Genomic DNA, 22,750 nt, shown 5'->3' on the forward strand with positions numbered 1-22,750 from the left:
ACATGTCTTCAGATCTTAACACACACACACACACATATATATATATATATATATATATATATATATATATATATATATATATATATATATATATATATATATATATATATATATATGTATGTGTGTGTGATATATATATATATATATATATATATATATGTGTGTGTGTGTGTGTGTGTTTATTTTTAGAGGATTTACAGAGAATGGTCTGAAAAAGAGAAAATATCCAGTGAGCAGCAGTTGTCTGGACCAAAATGTCTTGTTGTCAGAGGTCAGAGGAGAATGGGCAGACTGGTTGGAGATGATAGAAATGCAACTGGAAGTCCAATAAGCACTGGTTCCAATCAAGGTCTGCAGAACAGCATCTCTGAACACACAACACGTCCAACCTTGAAGCAGATGGGCTAGAGCAGCAGAAGACCACACCGGGTTCCTCCTGTCAGCCAAGAACAGGAAACCACTCTGCCATTTGGTTTGTAAATGCTCCTTTCAGAACACACAACTGTACTTTGCAAATGCACTGCTTCATGTTAGTAGTACACTAACAAACTCTCCTTGGTCTGTTACTGTCGCACACCTCATCTTCTGCATACACCACTCACTCTGCAAACCCAATTGTGTCCCTATAACTACTTCTACTTTAGCTTTGTTGTCTGCTTTCAGTCTGCCAGGGACTATTCTCTCCAAGGTGCCTTTGATAAAAGCTTTAAAAAGCTTTTATGTATTTATATATCATAAATTCATATATTTGTTTATTTATTCATTAATTTATTCATTATCATTATCCATTCATTGCTTACATTTTTTTTCTGTTAATTCATTGACATATTTATCTAATTTATCTAAATAAAACAACTTTAATATGCAAACTATAAAATCTTTAAAGTGCTAATTTATTATTATTATTATTATTGAGAATAATAATAGCAATAGCACAATATAAATGATTAAATGACTGAAATTTGAAACAGTAATGGGATAGCATACTTTGGCATTACAGAACCAAACCAAGTGATAGCGTTGACTCATTTCTGAACGTACAACCTGTCCAGCCTTAAAGAAGGTGGGCTACAGAAGCAGAAGACCTGGTCTGAGTCTCTATTTCAGCTCCACATTTAGATGGTAGACTCAGAATTTGGTGGAAACATGGATCCATTCTGATTTGGTTCAAGGGTTCAGGTTGCTGGTGGTGTAATGATGTGTGTCATATTTTCTTGGTCCACTTTGGGTCCCTTAAAAACACCACATCCTACCTGAGTATTGTTTCTGACCACGTCCATCCCTTTATGCCCACAGTGTAGCATCATCTGATGGCTACTTCCAGCAGGACAATGCACCATGTCACAAAGCTCAAATCATCTCCAACTCCTAAAATGAGTTTACTGGACTCCAATGGTCTCCACAGTCACCAGATCTCAAACAGAGCAGCTTTGGGATGTGGTGGAACGGGAGATTCTCATCATGGATGCAGCAGACAAATCTGCAGCAACTGTGATGCTGTCATGTCAATATGGAGCAAAACCTCTGAGGAAGGTTTCCAACACCTTGTTTAATCTACCAAGAATTAAGGCAGTTCTGAATAAACAATGGGTACAACCTGGTACTAGCAAAGTGGACCTAATTAAGTAGCTGGTAAGTGTATTTAGTCTTTTTTAACTTTTTTTAGTCTTCAGCGCTTGTGGAGATCTTTGTGTGCTGCCATTCTCATCTGGACTGAGGTGAACTGACTGGGAAATTGCTGTAAAACAAGGTACTTTTCTGCATTATTTTATTTTAATCTGTGGAGTGAGAGTAAGTTTTGGTCCTGCGATCACAAGTCACGACTCAGGACTGCAACATTTTGTGTTTTCTGTCATCCCAGTTTTTAGTCCAAAGTTGAATTAGTGACCTAAACACTAAATCAATAAAGAAAATCACCTATATATGAGAGTATACCTGAAATTAACCTAGGGCCCATCCTCTTAAGAGCAGAATAGGAAGGGCTACATTTCTTTCATGATGAGTCCTTGAAATTAAAAAGCTGTGGCCGCTGGGTATAAGTGTATCATCCAAACAGCATGATAGCACATGTGACTTAAAATGTGTCTGCCTACAGACCATATGACTGTACCACAAATACACTTTGAATAGACATGTTTGTTCCAACATGCTGCAGTGAAAATTGATCCTGTATTAATAACAAGTGTCACCTTCATAACCCCCACACTAGAGTGCATTATATGATCCAGATGAAATACACACTCTTATAGATGTCAGCTGACTGTTCCAGTGACCAGTTACACTGAAACAAATCAGCAAGTGAGAACAATGAAGGCAGTGAGATATCTTCCAATCACTCCTCTGTTTCAAATTTTCTGCAGACTTTTTACTTTTATGGCAACAACTTTGACTTAAAAATCTATCCATCAAAATCAGCTTTATAGATTCAACTGATACTTTTTAATGAATTCTTTCAACGATCCTCACTACATACATTAAATGAACCATGAATCCATTTATAATAATCATGAGATACATAATCCGATTGGTCGACTAGTCGTTTAATAGTCGGCGACTAATTGACCATCAGAATAATCATTAGTTGCAGCCCTAGTTTTATCTAGATTGAACTAACCTCAACATGAGAGCAGAAGCATCCTATGGTTAAGGCAGACTTGATAGTTATAAAGCAGAGTAGGAATTAAATCATGCATGCAAGAGGTTTTCACAGTTCACAGAGTTTAAGTAATCTACATACACTGCACCCAGCAAGGGGCGCTCATGCTCCAGATATCAATGCAACTCATAATACAAAGACTCACAGTTCAGAAAGAATAAATGGATGCAGTACCATTTATGAGAAAATAAAGAAAAACAAAGCATATATCAGAATATTTAAGATGATGGTTTTCATTCATATGCTTTGCAGTCTATTTTTGCTGACTTGGTAACCATGTTTGAGCCATTATGAGAATGAAGGCCTGAGCTTTCAGGAATAAACAGAGCACAAGTTATTTTCGCAAATGTGCTCTGCATCATATCGGACGTTTGCCAAGTCAAACTCCCCAAGCCAGCTTCTTAACACAGTAAATACATTTATTGAGAAGAGAGGAGCATCAGTGGGAGAATGCATCAGTGGCTGTGGCACTTAGGTCCTGGATCCTGAGGGTGGACCTTCACATGACATCGGCAAGCAAAACTGAGACGTTCACACTGCAGCCGTCTCTGCTGCTCACAGGACAGTTATACAACACAGGCTGGGACAGAGAGCAGGAGCACCTTTTACATTAAAGCTTTAATTAATCATATCTAACAAATCAATAGTAAGAGTTGGCACCTTTGATTATCTTTGAAAAATGTTATAAAAGGCAAATAAAAATGCATAAAATAGATAGGAACTGATATTTCTTATGGTCAGCTTGCAATAAAAGTTAAACCACAACCTTGGGCAGTCACCTACTGCACTGACTACAGACATGTAAGCTTAAAAACCTTTTCATACATTTTGAGGGGCTCGTAGATATTTAAGCTACTGTCTACATTCTGGAAAAAAAAGTTTAATATTATTTCACTGTTTAAATTGTTGTCAAATGTGACTGTATTATACAGGCAATTTCTTATAGATCAACCTGAATGAAGATAAAAGTTTATACTTAAATTCCACAACCCCAATTCAAAAACAGTTGGGACTCTGTGTAAAATGTAAATAAAAGCAGTCTGCAATGATTTCCAGATCTCATAAACCCTTGTTTTATTCCCACTAGAACACAAATAATTAGATTATGAAACTAGGAGATTTAACCATTTCATATAAAATATTAGCTAATTTTGAATTTGATGGCAGCAGCACATCTAAAAAAAAAGTTGGAACAGGGGCAACAAAAGGCTGGAAAGGTACAAATCAAAAACAAATGGAGTAACATTTGACAACTAATTAGGTTAATTGGCAACAAGTCTGTGACATGACTGGGTTGGAAAAAAGCATTTCAGAGATGCGAGCCTCTCAGAAGTCTCTGCATCCAGACATTTCATCAATACAACACATGCCCAAAACTGTTGCAAATCAGACCAGAATGGGACGACATTCCTCTCCTAAAACTCCAGCAACTGGTCTCCTCACTTCCCAGATGTTTACAGACAGTAAAAAAAATGTGATCAAATTAAAAAGGAGCTAACATTTTTCATGAAATTGTAAAATGTCTCAGTTTCAACATATGTTGTTTCTAAACTATTGGGAATAAAATGTGTGTTGAGATTAGCAAATCATCGCATTCTGTTATTTACATTTTACGCAGCAACAGTTCAACATTTTTGGAATTAGGGTTAGAAGTAGTGATTCATAAAGTTGAGTTTTGGCTATAAAAATATGTAAAATTTTGGGTTTTTATATTTTGCTAATATATTAGCAGTGATATCTAGAATGCAGCTTTTAAACCAGCTGTAACACAACAGCCAAAAAGTGAAGCTTATGGGGGATAAAGAGCTACATTTAAGTTAAGTGTCAGTCAGTGCTCATGCTAACCTTAACTTCATTATGTTTTTAAATTTAACATTGTTTAGAATATATAAAACTTTATATGCTGCATTGTTCTGTTTGTCTTTGGAAAAATTCATTTAGAATATTTTAATTTAATAAATTATTAAACAGCATTTTAAGTGTATGAAGAACTTAGATGCTAACAGTAGCAATGTCAGTCAGTTAGCTAATGCTAACTGAATCATGCTAACTAAAGGCCACTAAATGGGTGTAAATAACTAGTGGGAACTAATCTGTCCTCATAAACTAGTGTGTGTAGTGAAGTCTAATCCTGTGATGTGTCTATTGACCAATTAAATATTGAAATAGTAAATTAAAAGCAGCTGTTTGGGTTTCTTTTCCATTATCCCTAAAATGCTGACATTTGGGAGGCAAAGGAAGCCTTTAAAAAGGATTTTGGTGACATGATGAACTGTGTGTGCTGAGATGGTGTGCTGTGCTTGTGCCTAATAGAAGTGTGCATCATCTGTGCTTCAATCAGTCATATTTAGGACAGGGAGACAGCAGGAGAATGTGCGTTGTTAAGCTGAAAAAGCTGAAAAAATAAAGTGGCACTGACTGTGCTTTATGTTGTGAATCACATATACAGCATTGGGTCATTTTAAGCCCCTGACTTTGATGAACATGTGCATTTGCTTCTTTGGACATTGATATAAATCAGAATATGAGTCAGAGTTTCATTTCTAAAATGAGATCCCTCTTCTCTATTCAAAACCTTATTAAAGGTGATAAAATTATAAGATGTTATTGCAGGATAACAAAAATGAAAACAAAAGAAGGTAACTTATAAGCTGATAAATATTTGCACTGACTGTATGATCTCTAGTTTAGAGATACAGAAACATAGACTCTGGATAATACAGATTTTAAAAATGGATAACAAACCTCTTTAGTTTCTCATGAAGCCCTCGGCTCTATTTTAACTTACAGAATATTCTGGCATGCCACACTATAAAACATTAAGCTTTTTATAAGGCAAATAAAGGGGGAAAAAAAGGATTCAAACATGAAAATAATTTTCTAGATCCACAATCTGTCATTTGAACAGCATATTTCACTGTTACCCCATATAAAGTGTGGTTCATTCTGCACATCCTCTCAGATGGTACACATAACTGAAGATTTTGTGAGCTTAAATGTTTTAAATAATAATATTAATATATATAAAAAATAATATATATATATATAAAAAAAATGCGAAAGTAAAACTAGACCCTTAGGTCCAAAACGCCAAGTATATGGAGGGGCACAGTGTCACTCTTGACAGACTCAGTGTTATATTCTCTCTACATTTTGGAGGTTTGATAGTATAAATGAACAAATCAGGAAGCTATCATTCAGCAACCATAGAAATAAAATTAATTCCTTAAAATGTAGAATTTCTCTTAAACCTGAAATGTAATTTTGGGTTTCTTATTTTACGTATCACCTTTTTTTATATGACAGCATACAGCAACATAGTACAGAAAAAAAAGATTAAAAAATGGTTATAAAAGAAGGTACTTTTGAGGCAAAAGTCTTTTAGAAGAAGAGCATAAACTGGGTTTTGTGCTCCTTTGGTAGAAAACTGGATCTTCAACCTCAGAGTTGAACAGCAGGAGAGTTTTGGCCTCCAAAGATCCCTGAAGCTTCAAATGAGATCCTGTTTTGTCCCTTGCGGTCCGCTTATATGTCTCAACTGCCACATTTTTCTTTTGCCTGTCTTTTCCCTTCTGTTCAGGATTGGTTTGTGGTTGGCTGATCAGTGATCTCGGGTTTAATGGCTCACGTGATCAGACAGCAGTTGATGCAGCGGGGCCTCAGTCTTCTCTTCAAAGATCCCTTCTTTCTCTTTGGAGCCAAGATGGCGATGATAGCCTCATCAAACACCGTCTTCAGGCCCTTCTGAGTCAGCGCTGAACATTCAACATAGCAACAAGCACCAATCTGATAAGGAAACAGACGGGTAAGATAATCAGCTGCAAGAATCCACAACTTTCCCCTGTTCTGGGGATGTTATTGATGATTCACTTCTGAGCCAAGGGTTGGCAGCAGTGCTGCTAGCTAGGCCAGATTGGTATCCTAAAATAACATATTGATATAAACAAATGGCCAGTTGTTTTTCCCTAATTATAACCATTTTGTGATTAATTTTTATTGGTGTAAAACTGCACATAAAAAGCTTCAAATGTGTATAAATGTAATGCAAAACGTAAGCCTGAAGTTGTGAGCTAGCTATAGCATTGCCATGAATTCATGTTGGCTCAGAAGTGTTTCTAAAACCTAAAGCTTGTGACTGTATGTGAGATACATAATAATAATACATTGATGTACATTAATACATCCATACATGATTCAATGACCAACGATACAATAGTATTAATCCAAACTGAAAATATCAAACATTGATGCACTAATCATGTAAGACGTGTTTAAGTAAAGCTCAGGCATCTGTCTAGGATGCTTCCTGGACGCCTCCCTGGTGAGGTGTTCTGGGCATGCCCCACTGGGAGGAGGCCACAGGAAGAACTAGGACATGTTGGAGGGGCTTGTCCCTAGCTGGAATGTCTCAGGATCCCCCTGGATAAGGTGGAAGAAATGGTCGAGGAGAGGGAAGTCTGGGTCTCTCTGCTTAGGCTACTTCCCCAGTGACCCAACCCCCAGAAACATGGAAGAAGATGGATGGAAAGTATTCTTTTTTTTTTTTTTACATTACTTGAAAATTTTAAATAGTAAATGAGCAGAATATGTGATAGACTTTTTCTTTAAAAAACAGTGATTTTCTTTTGTTTAAACATCTGAGATCCGGAATAAAAGCTTTTAATTGATCGCTGTGGTGGTGTAAATAGATTATTCCTTTGTATTCCTTTAACTCTGTACTGTTACGTGTAGTGCCGGAGGTGAGGACCCAAATGCAGGCAGTTCAGGCAGAAGGCTGAAAGGTGCTGGTATCAGGGTTTATTTCCCAAAAACTCAGGAACCACACATTACAGGAAAGAAACCATAAGGATCCGACGAGGAGTAACTGAAAACCCAGGTCTTAAATACACTTAAAAACACAGGTGACGTGCACGAGCAATCAGACAAGACAACGAACAGAAACCAAAGAAAACACAAAACTAAGCCCTGAACACCAAAAACCAAGAACAAAAACTAGAAACATGACCAAAGCTAAACACATGAAGTCAGAATAAAAAACACAGACCATGGCACATACATGCATATTTAAAGCTATACGTGGAGATTTTTATCCAAATATCTGTTGAACTTAGTCTCAAAACTGTAATTTTACTCAATGATACATCCGGCTCTTCCTATAAAACACCCATATCATCCCAATAACAGAATGTTGAGGTAATAACTTGCTTTGGTTATGGTCCATGTTATTGGCTAACTTACACTGTGTTACTTATGGTTATCAAGCAAAGCCAATATTGGGATGATTTTAAAGGGCAGTTTTACGGTGTGCTGAACTCATCTATACCTCTTAACATGGACATAACACTTAAATGATTGTTTTGAACAAAATTAGATTATCACCTCCATGCAGTCACTGACATGAAGCTGCATTTTACATTCATATTTAACCGCTTTTCGTGAGTTTTACTGAATTGTGGCAGATCTTTGGGATATGTATCATCACTCCATCAATTTATGGCATCTGCAATTTTTTTAAATATAATTATAATAGCTGTTGAGCTGTGGATAAAAATTAAATTGACAGGTCAGAGAGATTGAGCCAAAATCCAAAGAAGTTTTTGAAAGGCATTCTGCATTCCTGATGAGGGGATAGTCAAGATTATCCTCCACTTGGTTCAGTTCTCACATGTTTTTCCTAAAATGTCTAACTAGTCATGGAAAACCTGCTTCATCACGCTAAAAATACACATTGATTGAAAACATTCAGATCATTGGTAAGCTTTGTTAGGACAATCATGGCCAATTTGAAAGAACTCTTATTAAAGGTAATTGTTGCTTCAGAGTACTTCACAACTTAATGAAACAAGAATCCGGCCTAAATTTGATCCTTGCTCTGACGAAGCTGCAGGGATGTCAGCTTATAAATCAGGGGTGCCCTAGTTCTGTCCTCGAGATCTACCATACTGCAACTTTTAGATGCAACCCTTCTCCAACGCGCTTGAATCAGATGTCATCTACATGTCATTCAGCTCTGCAGAGGCCTGGTAACGAGCCAGTCATTTGATTCAGGTGTGTTGGAGAAGGGTTGCAGCTAAAAGTTGCAGGATGGTAGATCTCGAGGACCGGACTTGGGCACCACTGTTATAAATGAATGCACACTGCCATTTTTTTAACAACTTGACTTTGATTCCCGCTTCTCTCCTGACAGCTGTGATTAATCACAGACCACTTTTGGTCCTACAGCCTCGAACTCTGCTGGGCGTCCATGTTGACCCAGAATGTACTTCTGGACTCATTTTAGGGAAAAGAATGCAGAGAGGTCTGATTCCAAGCATTTCATTGAATCCATAATTCACACAGAGACATTCCTAGGTCAAATCAACACACAGGAATCTAACTGGCCCCAACAGCTTGAATTTAGTGAAAATAGATGCTTCGATCACACCAGCTGCATCACTTTGTTTCAGAATACAAACCTCCTTCGCCAGTTTCTGTCCTTGCTCAGTGGTGATGGGCTTCTCCTTCATGTCATTCAGTTTGGCAATTGTCTTCGGGTCATCACGAAGATCAATCTGAAAAAGATAAGAGACACTTCCTCTCAGTTAAGTCAACATAACCGCTGAACTAACACAGATTAGGCTGATAGTTTTAACTTGACTTCTCAGCACCAAATCAGGAGCTTTTCTTTATTATTTGCTGTAGGAAACATGCGATGCAGTTGTTGACCCACACTTCCTGCTCTTGTGCAAAATAATTTCACAACCAACCACAAGGTTCTTCACACCCTTTTATACATTGCAGCGCTCAACATCCACTTTACCAGTAATGATAACCAAACAAAATGAATGAATCCATGCGCTGCAACCCATCAGCAACCTTCATTAACCCCTGTCTTTATTCGTAACTTGTGCACAGATCTGCATCCAGCAACAGAGCAGCGAGTGAGTTATGACAGGAACTGATAAAAGAGCAGAAAACATCAGCTGACACAAGATAAATCAGACACCCACTCTATCCTCATCATCACCACTGGGCCGTGGCTGCACTGGCATTTGGTTGCCAGGAAACATAGACCCACAAATAAATAAATAAAAATCACCCACGTCTGTGTACAGTTTATAAAGGGCATATGGTATCAGAAGTTGGGTTTTAAGGCTCAAGCTAATACTGATGGCTAATGTATGTACTGTACTGAGAAATCTTCATGCATGTAGTGGTGTTTGCTTACCAAAATATTAAAAGTCCAGGTATAGCTTCGTTAAGAGGTGATTTGGTTAAATGAAATATTCTGGTTTGATGGTTACTTTAAGGGGCTACACTGTGATTTGATGGTGAACAACATCACCTCACAGCACCTTCTGACTGTGCATATGTGGGTTCTCTCCAGGTACTCCGGCTTCCTCCCACAGTCCAGAAACATGGTCAGTTGATGATACTTATGAGCGTGAGTGGTGTTTGTCTCTGTGTAGTGATCATGTGATGGACTTTTAATAAAATGTAAAAAAAAAAAACAAACAAAAAAAAAAAAACAAGTACTTATGTACAACAGGGTTTTGAACATTTTTTTTTTGTTTTTACCATAAAATTATGCAAAAGGTCTCAGAAACTTTATGTATCAAGAATGATACATACGACATTAAATGGTTAATGGTTAGGACAAGAAAGGACAGAGCAGATTCTGCTTCTTGAGTATGCTGAGATGTCTGCACCAAGATGTTGCACATCTTCTATTAGTGTGTCGTGAAAAGTGCAATCAGCTTTGCAGCCATTTGTTGGAGCAACACCATCAAGTTGCTAAACATGAGGGACCAGATTTCACACCCTCTAAACAACACAGTGAGGAAAAAACAGATTGTTTTCAGTGAATGTCTCATTCAGATTCACTGCAACAGAGAATCTGAATGTCTCATTCAGATTCACTGCAACAGAGAACATCAACAGCAGGTCATTCCTGCCAGCAATAGTAGCCATGCATAGTTATTTGTAGTCTGTATTTTATTTCTATAAAACTATAAATTCACTTAAATGGTGCATCTCCACCCCAAACCAGTTGGTTTTCCCTTCTTGTTTTGGTTCCGCTGGACGTTTTCCTTCCTGTTAAAAGGGAATTTTTCTTCCCCACTGTCGCCTGCTGCCTCGTGCATGCTCAGGATGGAGGATTAAAGTGAAGAGAAGAGTTGATGCAATCCCTTGGTTTGCTTAGCTAAGAAAATATTTCTCATGACTTGGCTTTATATAAACACAATTACTATAAATTATACTAATGCGGATCATACGATGATTTGTTTTAACTGAATTAGAAGTGGAATACAATGAATTGGATTGAATTATAATTGGATTGGATTGAATCTTTAAAAGCACCTTGAGATGACTTTGGTGCAATAGAGATAACATAAAGCTGAATCTGGCTGTGCCAGGCTTGGAGAAAAACCCAGAGCAGGGCGCTGCAGGCCAGGAAAAGGTTGTTAAGGTAATTACCAACATAAGTTAGTATTATAACTACTAGAAGCACAGAAATATAACAAACTTTAGACGGAGAAAATCTCAGTTTTGGTCAGGATGTAAAGAACTAACCTGTGTGCCGATGAGCAGGTAAGGGACACTGGGTGCATACTCCTGCAGCTCGGGCACCCATTCCTCACGCACATTCTGGAAACTGGCCGGATTGACCACAGAGAAGCAGATGAGGAAGACGTCGGTCATCGGGTAGGACAAAGGCCTCAGACGGTCGTAGTCCTCCTGGGAGAATCCAGAACAGTAACGTTAAGATTCCAGATCAGAGAGCAGACATGATTCATTTCCGTTTCATAATCGGATAAATTATTATTCATTAATTATTAAAGTGTGGACAAAATGAGCTCTGAATGGAAAGAGGCTTTTGTTCTGTACTGGAGAGTTTAGTTTACTTTGTGCCAAGGTATTGCTCAGCTGTTTCAGATTTTTTGTTATTAGAAAAGATAGAAAGGACATTTCTGTGAGAATGTCCTTTCTTTTGGCTTTGTCCTTTTCAGCAGAGACAATTTAGGATTATTTCACATTTGCAGTTGTTTAATTGGGGCTGAGCACAAGGCACTGCCACAAGACACTGACAACCAAACACACTCATATCTGATATTTCAGTGTCCTCACTGAAGATAAACCCTTTTTTAACAGTGTCTGACTTCAACTCATATGAATATTCATGACCCATCTCATTTTTTCAGCTGATGGCACATGGCCTTTCTACAACTGGCACGAAGAAACAGAATCAATGCATCTCCAGTAATTAGACATGACGTGTGTCATGCTCACTGTGTTCTATTGGAAATCTTCTACTACCCTCAAAAAAAGTCAAAGCAAACTGGAAACAGTGACTGACTGTGCTAGTGATGGCTGCAATGCACAACCTTACGTTTGCATGACAGTTTTTCATTTTGATGACTTCAGAGAATCCAATTCTCACACAAACTAAAGACTTTCTCGCTATTTATTATTTGAAATTCCTTTGCAAATATGGTAAATTAAAGAAATATCATTTAAAAGTAGCTGTAAGATCAGCCAGGCAGAGGAGTCCTCTCTGTTTTGCCTTTGCAATTCATTCACTCATTCATTGCATTGGAGTTAATGGTGAAAACAACATGCAAATCTTTATGCATGGGCTCACTCTGAAGATGAATTCAGCTAAATGTCACTGGAGTTAGTCAGTGAGATATAATTAAAAAATATATGAGCTGCTAATCATCCTTCTAAATCAGCTCAGAAATCACAGAATTTGTTCCTGCAGGACTTTCAAAGACTTCTGAGACTATGATATATAATGACAATTGAGTAATTTGACAGCATTATCAGTTTGTATGTATTATTATTGGAATGTTATCTGTATCAGCCCATAAATGCTTTAAAATAAAATATTGGAATTTTCCATGAGGTACAAGTAAGTCAGATTTGGCTCAGTCTGACCAATTTCAAGATTTACATTGTGAGGAAAGTATACAGTCTTGTTAAAGTAGAACAAGGTTTACAGTATGGCTGGGCTATGGCTATTTTTTTTATAACCAAATCCGATTTCTGATTTTAATCGATTTTTTTCTTTTCTTTTACAAAACATAAATACACTTATTAAAATATTTTTTTCTTTATATAAATGAATGCCAGCAAAAATAAAGCATATAATGTCATAGCTTATCCACCATATAAATGACTTCATATCTTACATAGAAATATGCAACACAACTGCATCCGTGATCTCTTTCCATCTGGATCCTTATCATACAGGATCCACTGCAGAAATAATTCCCCTATAGGACGTTGTCTTATAACTAGGGTTTGTGGGTTAAAGTTGACTTCTGCATCTCATAGAGAGCAGCATTTCTCACTGCAGTTATAAATCCCAGGAATGAGAGAAGGATCACTTCACTGAAAATCTGTCAGACAAACACTGTTCTGGTGTGGAGGGAGGGCTAAGTCTGCTGCTAACTAACTATGGAAAAAAATCCCAATTTTCATAAAAAATAAATCTCCAGAAATGGAAAATTCGATTTATCGATTTTATCGATTAATCGCCCAGCCCTAGTTTACAGTTTTGCTTAAAATGTTCCATATAAATATATGCACGCACTGGCAACTGCTTGTTAACAGAAAAATCTAATCAGCCAATCGCACAGCAACAATTCGGTACATTTAGTCGTGTAGACATGGTGAAGACAACTTGCTGAAGTTCAAATTGAGCATCAGAATGAGGAAGAAAGAGGATTTAAATGACTTTAAACGTGGCATAGTTGCTGGTCTTTCAGAAACTACTGATCTACTTAGATTTTCACACACAACCATCTCTGGGGTTTACAGAGAATGGTCTGAAGAAGAGAAAATATCCAATGAGCAGCAGTTGTCTGAACCAGAATGTCCAGAGAGACGATAGAAAGGCAACAGTAAGTCAAATAATCACTGGTTCCAACCTTGAAGCAGATGGGCTACAGCAGCAGAAGACCACACCTGGTGCCTCCTGTCAGCTAAGAACAGGAAACTGAGGCTACAATTCACACAGACTCACCAACACTGGACAATAGAAGATGGAGAAACATTGCTGGTCTGATGAGTCTCCATTTTAGCTCCACATTCAGATGCTAGGCTCAGAATTTGGTGGAAACATCATGAAAACATGGATCCATCCTGACTTGTATCAATACGTCAGGCTGCTGATGGTGTAATGGTGTGGGAGATATTTTCTTGGCACACTTTGGCCTCCTTAGCATCAACATGGCCTGGTTTAACCACCACAGCCTACCTGAGTATTGTTGCTGACCATGTCCATCCCTTTATGACCACAGTGTAGCATCTTCTGATGGCTACTCCAAGCACTTAGATCACCTCCAACTGCTTTCTAGAACATGACAATGAGTTCACTGGACTCCATTGGCCTCCACAGTCACCAGATCCCAGTCCAACAGAGCAGCTTTGGGATGTGGTGGAAGGAGAGATTGTTATCATGGATGCAGTCGACAAATCTGCAGCAACTGTGTGATGCTGTCATGTCATTATGGAGCAAAATCTCTGTGGAATGTTTCCACCAACTTGTTGAATCTATGACACCAAGAATTAAGGCGGTTCTGGAAGAAAAAGAGGGTCCAAGTTGGTACTAGCAAGGTGGACCTGATAAAATGGCCCGTAAGTGTACATATGCACATTTTAAATGTAAAATTGACTCCAACTTTGAGCCATCACAGTTAGATTAGAAATACTTCACCTCACAGAAGAGACTTCATGTTCATATATCCACCTTTAAAAATCAATTCAAATTAGTTGGAAAAAAATCGGCATATCGGATATTTACAAAATAATAAAAAAATTTTCCCAAATTTCCCTGAGGGCTCTCCGAAGGGATTAATAAAGTAATTCTATTCTAAAATGCAGTGCTGTGCCTCCGTTATTGTCAGGTAAGTATCCTTTCTGTGTCTGACAGCTTACACTACCTGAATGTCCTGATGTGATATGAAAACCATCTGGTGCTTCAAACCGTAAGAACAATTTTAACACAGAGTGATTCACAGAGACTGAACAGACTGAAGTGCTCCAGCATGAAGAACTCATCATGAAATGGTCTAACGATTGTCAGCTGTCAGATTGTGCCATGCTCTTTATGCAGTTTCAGCTAATACATTTTACGCATGACATTTGGTTGCATAACATCCTCTGTGACTCAAAAGAGATCCTTTCAAGAAGGCCAAAACCAATTAACCCCAATGTTGCTGTCTGGTTTGTCTTGATTAGACTTCACTTCTTAAGATTAGTTTTGTTTGCAAAACGGAGGCATGGACTAGTGAAGAAATGACCATTTAGGACTCAGTGAACACCTGATGTAAAATATCATTGTGTTGCATCATGAGAACTGTATGATCTGGTGTATCTTACATCTCGCCCATAATAAATAAATGAGTTAGCTTGCTGCCTTCACTGTGAACGCTCGTCTTTGTTTATATCATCGTCTCATGAGAAGATCACCCATCCGAAAGTAAAACTCTGAGTCACATTAGAGACGCTTTGTTAAATCTCAGGGTGAAAAGTTCATTCCGGGCAATGCTGCAAATCAGTGCACAAGACTGACTAGAAGCAAAATTGGATGTTTGGCATTTTTATGTCTTACATCAACATGATGAAGCACCACGACTTGTCAGGTATTTAATTCACTGGGTTAGCTGAAACAGAAAACATTCCTGTCTGGTCATGTTTATCCATTAAAAAAAGACTTATTTGATTTTTTTATAAGAAAATGTTTATAATAAAAGCTCTAAACTCAAATCAGTATTAGGAGTGTAAAAATGATCGCCATGTAAAGGACAAGTAGGTGGTTTCTGAAAGTACTCTGCTGGTAGGTTTTTCCATTCATTTTTGAGAGTTGACTGCAGTTATGTGGCTTTTATAGTGTTGTCGTGCAGGCCCTGTCAGAATCCCTGGTGATGATGACGCTAAACACAATGTTAGCTTGGTTTTATTGACATGCAAAATAATTGCTTGTAGACAAAGATAGTACATCCAAACACTGCACAGCCTCTGAGTATCAACAATAGCTCACTCAAGAGTCCAGGAAAAAATACCTTTTTTATCATGTAGTTTTGTCAACTGTCTAAAAATAGGTGCTTTAAACAAACCTAGTGCAGGGTTCTGAACAGTTCTTAGATCTACCAAAAATTTGAGGTGGAAAAAATGTGGGATGCTCGCAGCAGTGAAAAACTGTGCTTTAAACTCCTGAGCCTTTTGCCTTTTTTATGCCTGTGGTGGAAAATTGCTTAACAAAATGAGTAAATCTCAAGACCTATTTGAATAAGTCATAGGCTCTGTTCACATTGCAGGCCAAAGTGACTTGAACCCACCTTTCCTGCCCATATGTGATCCCTTTCAGATCCTTTTATAATAGTCTGAACAATACAAGTCTGTTTTTTTTTTTAATCTGACGTAGGCCACTTTTTATGTGGCACTAAATCAGATACATATTCCCTCTTTTCAAAGTGACCTTAGTGTGAAAAGTCATGTCGTATTTCATCCAACTTTTACGTAATTGAAGTGAGACAGACTTCAAATCTGCGCCGGGTTCTGACTCCGTATCCATGGAGGTACAGAGGTTGGAGCTACTGTTGCACAAAAGCCGTTCTGCCATTTTTAAAATTATTTTGAAATGCCCCGTGCCTTTTTTCCCCCTCCAATCTCCTTATTTCTCTTATCAGTTAGTCATAATTTTGTTGGTTTCAACTGTGCAAGATCTTCTAGCTTAATAAACAAGCACACGTTGCATCCATATTTACTTTCGTAAACACAGTACCCTGCGTGTGATGTCACGTCTTCTTCTGCGCATGCAGGTCACTTCAGGGTCGTGTACAGTTCACACTGAAGTGTGACGGAGGTTGCATCTAAATAATGTGAAAAACCATGCATAAAAAAAATGTGTTGTTTACATTTACTACTCTCTCACCACCTTGATCAGCTGATCATTAAAACTATCCGCTTAATTCTTTTCCATGTTAACAACAATCACCTCAAATATCCGACCAATCACACAATACTTCTTGGAGCCCTACGAGAAGAAAGTTCTGCTTGGCCGATGTGTCGAGAACTGTTCCCATTCACGTCCACAGAGCAAAATGACGTCATTTTGCATTTAGCATTGTTTCTAAAAATCCAGTATCCATTAGGCTCAAGCATATTTCCTGCAAATATATTCTCCTGCGATCGACTGGCGACCTGTCCAGGGTGTACCCTACCTTTTGCCTGTCAATTTCTGGGATAGGATCCAGATTCCCTGCAACCCTCATTGGACAAAGCGGTATAGAAAATGAATGAATGATGCTTTCTCTGCATAAAATGGGTTCAAGGCTAATTAAGCTGGTCTGATGCATCCAGCCTGCTCTGCATGGTGATCTGTCTTCACTTACACTATGTGCTTTTCCTCATTTTATCTGTCACAACTGTCTGTCAAGTACAGTGTGTCTTTATGTGTTTATGACCTTTGCTTGCACATGAATTTTCTAATTGCAGACACTGTGTAAGCCACTCAGCAGTTTACTGCCCAGATAAGCTGGTCTGATTGTTTCAGAAACTATTTTCACACACAAACATCTCCGTAAATGATCCGGAACAGAGAAAATATCAAGTGCAGAGCAGTTCTCTGGTATACAGAACATCATCTCTGAACACACAACACATCCAGCCTTGAAGCAGATGGGCTACAGCAGCAGAAGACACACCGGGTGCCTCCTGTCAGCTTAGAACAGGAAACTGAGGCTACAATTCATACAGACTCACCAACACTGGACAATGGAAGATTGAGGAACATTGCTGGTCTGATGAGTCTCCATTTCAGCTCCACATTCAGATGCTAGGCTCAGCATTTGGTAGAAACATCATGAAAGCATGGATCCATCCTGCCTTGGATCAGTGGTTCAGGCTGCTGGTGGTGATGGTGTGGGAGATATTTCTTGAACATGACAATGAGTTCACTGGACTCCAACGGCCTCCACAGTCACCAGATCTCAGTCTAATAGAGCAGCTTTGGGATGTAGTGGAACGGGAGATTCTCATCATGGATCTGCAGCAACTGTGTGATACTATCATGACAATATGGAGCAAAGTATCTGAGGAATGTTTCCAACACCTTGTTGAATCTAAGACACCAAGAATTAAAGTGATACTAGCCATGTGGACATAATGAATTGGTCGATGACTGTAGAGCAGGGGTGCCCAAGTCTGGTCCTTGAGATCTACTATCTTGCAACTTTTAGATGTGTCCGTACTCAAACACACCTGAATCAAATGAATGGCTCATTACTAGGCCTCTGCAGAGCTGAATGACATGTGGATGAGGGAATGCAGCCATTTGAGTCAGGTGCGTTAAGAGACGGGTTGCATCTAAAAGTTGCGTGATAGTAGATCTTGCGGATAGTAGATCCTGCTTCCTTATACACTCTCTTGCTGTTGCTCTTAGCTTTGATTTTTATGCTAACTTTTTTTTCCCCCCTTTTTTACTTACAAACCCACCCACAGTAGTTTTCGAATACCTATAAATCACTCGGACTCAAACATTTTTAATAGAAACTGCAACATTTTTCATAGTTCTTTTATTTTCAGTGCTCCGTGTGCGTGGCCTACACAAAGCTAAAGCCTGCATGTAGCACTCAGTTAAAGCTAAGTAGCTTGGAAAGGTGCTAATGTTAGGCTAACAAGCAGCAAGATGCCTTCCATCTCCACAGATGACTACCAAGACCTATTTAAGAAGATAACAGCCCCGGAGGCGAAAGTTTGCTGCCTTGAAGTAAATATTGAAGTAAATGGACTTCATTTACATGGAAATGCATGGAAATAAAACAACTTTCCAATTGATTCAAAACAATGGAGATGAGCAAGCTAACAAATGGCTAAAAGGCACAAATAACACTTCTAAGAAAAAGGCCTCAGTGAATTACAATAAATCATCGGGTAATAACCTTCCTTGGAACTGTTTTGGTGCAAAGCCAAAAAGTAAATCATGCCTTTTGGAAAAGGGAGGACAACGTATTACAGGGTGGGTGCAGCGAGCTGATGAGACTGACTGGCCTTCACCTCCTACAAAACAAAGAAACTCTATTACCCCTCTACATGGTAGGAAACAGGACTGGACAACCAAGACTTGGAAGGTTGACGACAAACCTCCAAATCACCTGAATGTGAAACTGAAGAACAGATTTGCTCTGTTATCGGAGGACACTGGATCTTTATCGGACAACCATCTATCCCAGGACTGTGAGATGAGGACTGCAAACAAGTCAGAAAAGAAAAGGTCAGAAAAAGCTAAAGGCTGAGCCTGAAACTCTGATTATTGGTGATTCTACTGTAAACAATGTTCAGCGGATGTGCGGAAAGAACACTGAAGTCCTCTGGATTTTATTTACAATTTTTACATTGTTTTGGGAAAGCAGGCATCTTATTTAAGGCAAATGGATTAAATTTTAACAAGTCAGGGGTGAAACTGTTCACCCCCCCCCCCCCCCCCCATCAGGGGAGGCAAGGGGAAGGATCTTTACTTTCCCCCAACCCCCTCAACAGCACCAAGAACCAGGACGGTGGACCTTCACCCCACCAAACTTTGCCAAATTCGACTAAATCCAGAATATCAGACAAGCAGTTGGTTCATCAACAGCAGGTTCAAAAGACACACTGTGTCCATTGAAAACCAGTTTAAACACCATGACACAGTTTAATCCCATTAACATCTTCTGTCAGCTGAACTCCTCTTCTTGCTGTCTCAAAGACTCTGGAGCCAGATCTGTTACAGATTGTGAACTTTTCTTTCATTTCGGGCGTCTTTCTAGAGCTTCTAAAAACAGCTGTAATCAAGCCTCAAGGGACAGTCTAGACAAGACACACATGAGCAACTATGGGCCGATCTCAAATTTTCTGTTTCTAAGTAAGATCATCAAAAAAGTTGTTTTTCCTCAGCTAAAGGCCTTACTGGACCTTAGTGCTGCATTTGATACAGTTGAAAACTATATATTACTTTAACGACTGAAGAACTGGGTTGACCTCTCTGGCACTGCACTACACTGGTTTAAATCTTATTTAGAGAACAGAAAGTACTTTGTGTCAATAGGTAACTTTACATCTGAGCAAATAAGAATTCCATGTGGAGTTTCTCAAGGTTCCATCCTGGGGCCTCTTCTATCTACATGCTCCCAATGGGGCAGGTCATAAAGAAAAACAAAATTAGTTACCATAGCTACGCAGATGACACATAGATATATATTACAATGTCACCAGGAGGCCGAGGCCCCGTACAGGCTCTTGATAAATGCATTGAGGAGATCAATGACTGTATGTGTCTAAACTTTCTTCAGTTAAACAAAAACAAAACTGAGATGATTGTATTTGGGGCCAAAGAGAAATAATTAAAGCAGAGCTTCAGTCCATACACTTAATTAGGGACCCACCTGTTCTCTGCTGCTTTTCAATAGCTTTTATTTAGAAGCCCAAATCTGCATCTGTTTCTTTTAAGCTTGAACTTTTAAAAACTTGATCATTTTTTAACACTGTTTTAATCTAGTGTTCTTTCTTTTTTCTTCGTATTTTGTTTCTAATGTTAAATAATGCTTCTTGTATTCTGTAAAGCACTTTTAATCCCCCTGCTTGTTGAATATTGCTACAAATGAACTTGTCTTGTCTTGAGGACCTGACTTGGGCACCCCTGCTGTAGAGTATCTGCACTGATCAGTCTTGAATTTAATCAGTGCTTCATCCAGATATGCATGTTTTTCCTTTTTTGATGTTGAGATGTTGGATGAAACTTTCTACCTGAAATAAGTTACACAGTTTTATTAGCGCAGCTCAACAGTTCATGGGGTCGTCATTGACACACAGCATGACTCTTTCCAAAGTAGTCTGCCTACAGTAAATATTATGATCAGTGGAAACGAAAAGAGAAAGAGATGCCGCTGTGTGTGTGCATGTGCATGATTAACTGTAAACACCAGCTTCTCACCATACATGTCCATACATTCCCACCAGAGCAAGACTCATTCGGCTGCAGCGTGAGCTCTGCTGTGTGCTCTGTTGACTCAGTGACATGAGTACTATGATATCAATAAGTCATTCCCTCTTCCCCCTCTTCTTCATCCCCCCATCCCTTCCATGCTTCTACCACTCTCTCCTCTCCATCTTTCCCACTGTCTTCTCCAATCACCTCCTCTTTGCTCTGGAAACCGCCTGTATCAACAGAGTCAGAGACGCCTGCGCTAATATGGCCGGCGGGTGAAAACACAAGCCCAGACGCTTCTGTCCTGTTCTGCAAATCATTCCAGAATCCAGTTCACATTTCAGTGAACTGGATTCAACCTCAAAAATAAATTTAAAATAAAGCAATGCCTCACCCTATCATGCTGGTCTTTTAATGGTGATTAATGATGATTAATAACAGTTTCAATCACAAAGCCTGCCAGACTCCTTTCACAAGTCAGTTTAATGTTGCTTTAATAGTTTTTAATGGCCTCGTTCATCCCACAAGATACATTTTACATATTTTTATGTGCTGCTACCTCTTTTTACCCTAAATATTTCAATATTAAAATAGCTACTCTGCCTGATAGGGATGATATGGATAATTTATTGTGGGGGGGTGAGTTGTGAGAAACATCTGAAGGGAATTCTGGAAGTTTGATCCATAAATGTCAGTTTTGTCTTCATGGAAAATATTACTCAGCCTGTGAACACTGTGGAATAATCTCATCTGGGGCTCTGGGGGAGCTTTGTAAAATCCCTGATGATATCATTAGAGGTTATGTCAGATTTAGCATCTAGACTACACATGTCTGAAGCTGGAATACTTGCCAGGATTTTTCATTTAACACATGATAAACTGTATTTTGCTTGGCTTTGCTCTGCAGCTCACTTGCAGTCTGAAAAGAAATGTTAAAACCACACAAACATGGCAGCATGCAGCGTCCAGCTGCCAGACGCTCTCTCTGGATGTTCCAAATGTGTGCAAATCTGAAGCTGCAAATAATCCTTCAACGAGTGTTTCACCAGTATTTGTTAAAAAATAAATAAATAAAGCCTTCAGCAGCATAAATGCTCCTCTGTTTCTTTGAAGGGGGATTTTGGTGTGGCAGTAGAAGTGAATGAGCTTTAGACAAAAGTTTAGCTTACAGGAAAAAAACAGAAAGCTTTGATTATACTCTGGAGTAGAGATTGAATACTCTGAATGCATGAAGGAACGATCTGAGGATAATACAATCCTCACTGCACCATCTCTGACTGATACTATGTCTACAAGGTTGGTTCATATCATCATCTGCTGCTCAGAGTTGAGTTTGGACATAAAATAGGTGCAGAGTTAAGAGTCTTTCATTAACTTAATATGGTAAACATCTGCATCGTCTCAACATCAGGATATGACATTTGTCTTTACATATCGCAGTATGAATAATGAGTGTAAAGGATAATATTCAATGCTTCAATGCGGCTAACAGTATTTCGTACTTTTATTAGACTTCTAAATGTTTGTTTCTTGGTTTGTTGTTTGTCATTTAATTTGCAGTAGTCTCATCTCACACTGACAAGTTTTGTGGTGAGATTTTGTGGACAGGATGAATATTGCTGCAGTCTCTGCTGGTTCCCTAGCAACTGGCTGAGCTGGTTGCTTTTACTTTAACTTTTACAAGACAAAAATTGATCCTTAGTGGCTCAGGTAGGAGGATTCTCTATGTGCTGGATGGAGCAACAGTTTCTTCTTACTTTCACTTAAGGATGGGCAGTGGTGTAAAGCAACCAAGCACAAGTACTTTGTAATTGTACTTAAGTACATTTTTCATGTATCTGTACTTTACTTAAAAAGATTTAGTTGTAGATACTTTTGACTTTTACTTCACTACATTTTACAGTAAATATCTTTACTTTGTACTCCACAACACTGTGTTGTGGTACACATTACAGTGTACCACTTTTTCTGCCACCCCTACCAACAAGTGAACCCAACTAAGCACCATACAGGGGACATTTAGCAGCTTTGTGTGGTTTGTATTTCAGCATTTTACTGTGATGGATCGTTTCCCTAAATGTGACATTCTGTTAAACTAAAAGTGAATTAATTTATTGAGACAGATATTTATTGATCAGTTGTAC

The 22,750-nt window shown here is 38.6% G+C and overlaps 1 protein-coding gene and 1 long non-coding RNA gene across 2 annotated transcripts in view; one reads left to right on the forward strand and one right to left on the reverse strand.

The window, feature by feature from the left end:
* Positions 1-2,669, forward strand: part of LOC121655274 — a 10,962-nt gene extending 8,293 nt beyond the window's left edge. Inside the window, exons 2-3 of the long non-coding RNA XR_006013125.1 lie at positions 231-242; positions 2,594-2,669. This is a non-coding gene — a long non-coding RNA (uncharacterized LOC121655274). The remainder of the gene's footprint in view (positions 1-230; positions 243-2,593) is intronic.
* LOC121655273 (rho-related GTP-binding protein RhoQ) overlaps positions 2,484-22,750 on the reverse strand; it is a 25,907-nt gene continuing 5,640 nt past the window's right edge. The window contains exons 3-5 of the mRNA XM_042009809.1: positions 11,210-11,374; positions 9,112-9,207; positions 2,484-6,442 (exon numbers count right to left, since the gene is read on the reverse strand). Coding sequence (XP_041865743.1) covers positions 6,281-6,442; positions 9,112-9,207; positions 11,210-11,374 — 423 coding nt within the window. The 3' untranslated portion in view covers positions 2,484-6,280. The remainder of the gene's footprint in view (positions 6,443-9,111; positions 9,208-11,209; positions 11,375-22,750) is intronic.

The sequence above is a fragment of the Melanotaenia boesemani genome, chromosome 16, assembly GCF_017639745.1.
Source record: "Melanotaenia boesemani isolate fMelBoe1 chromosome 16, fMelBoe1.pri, whole genome shotgun sequence".
NCBI lineage: Eukaryota > Metazoa > Chordata > Actinopteri > Atheriniformes > Melanotaeniidae > Melanotaenia > Melanotaenia boesemani.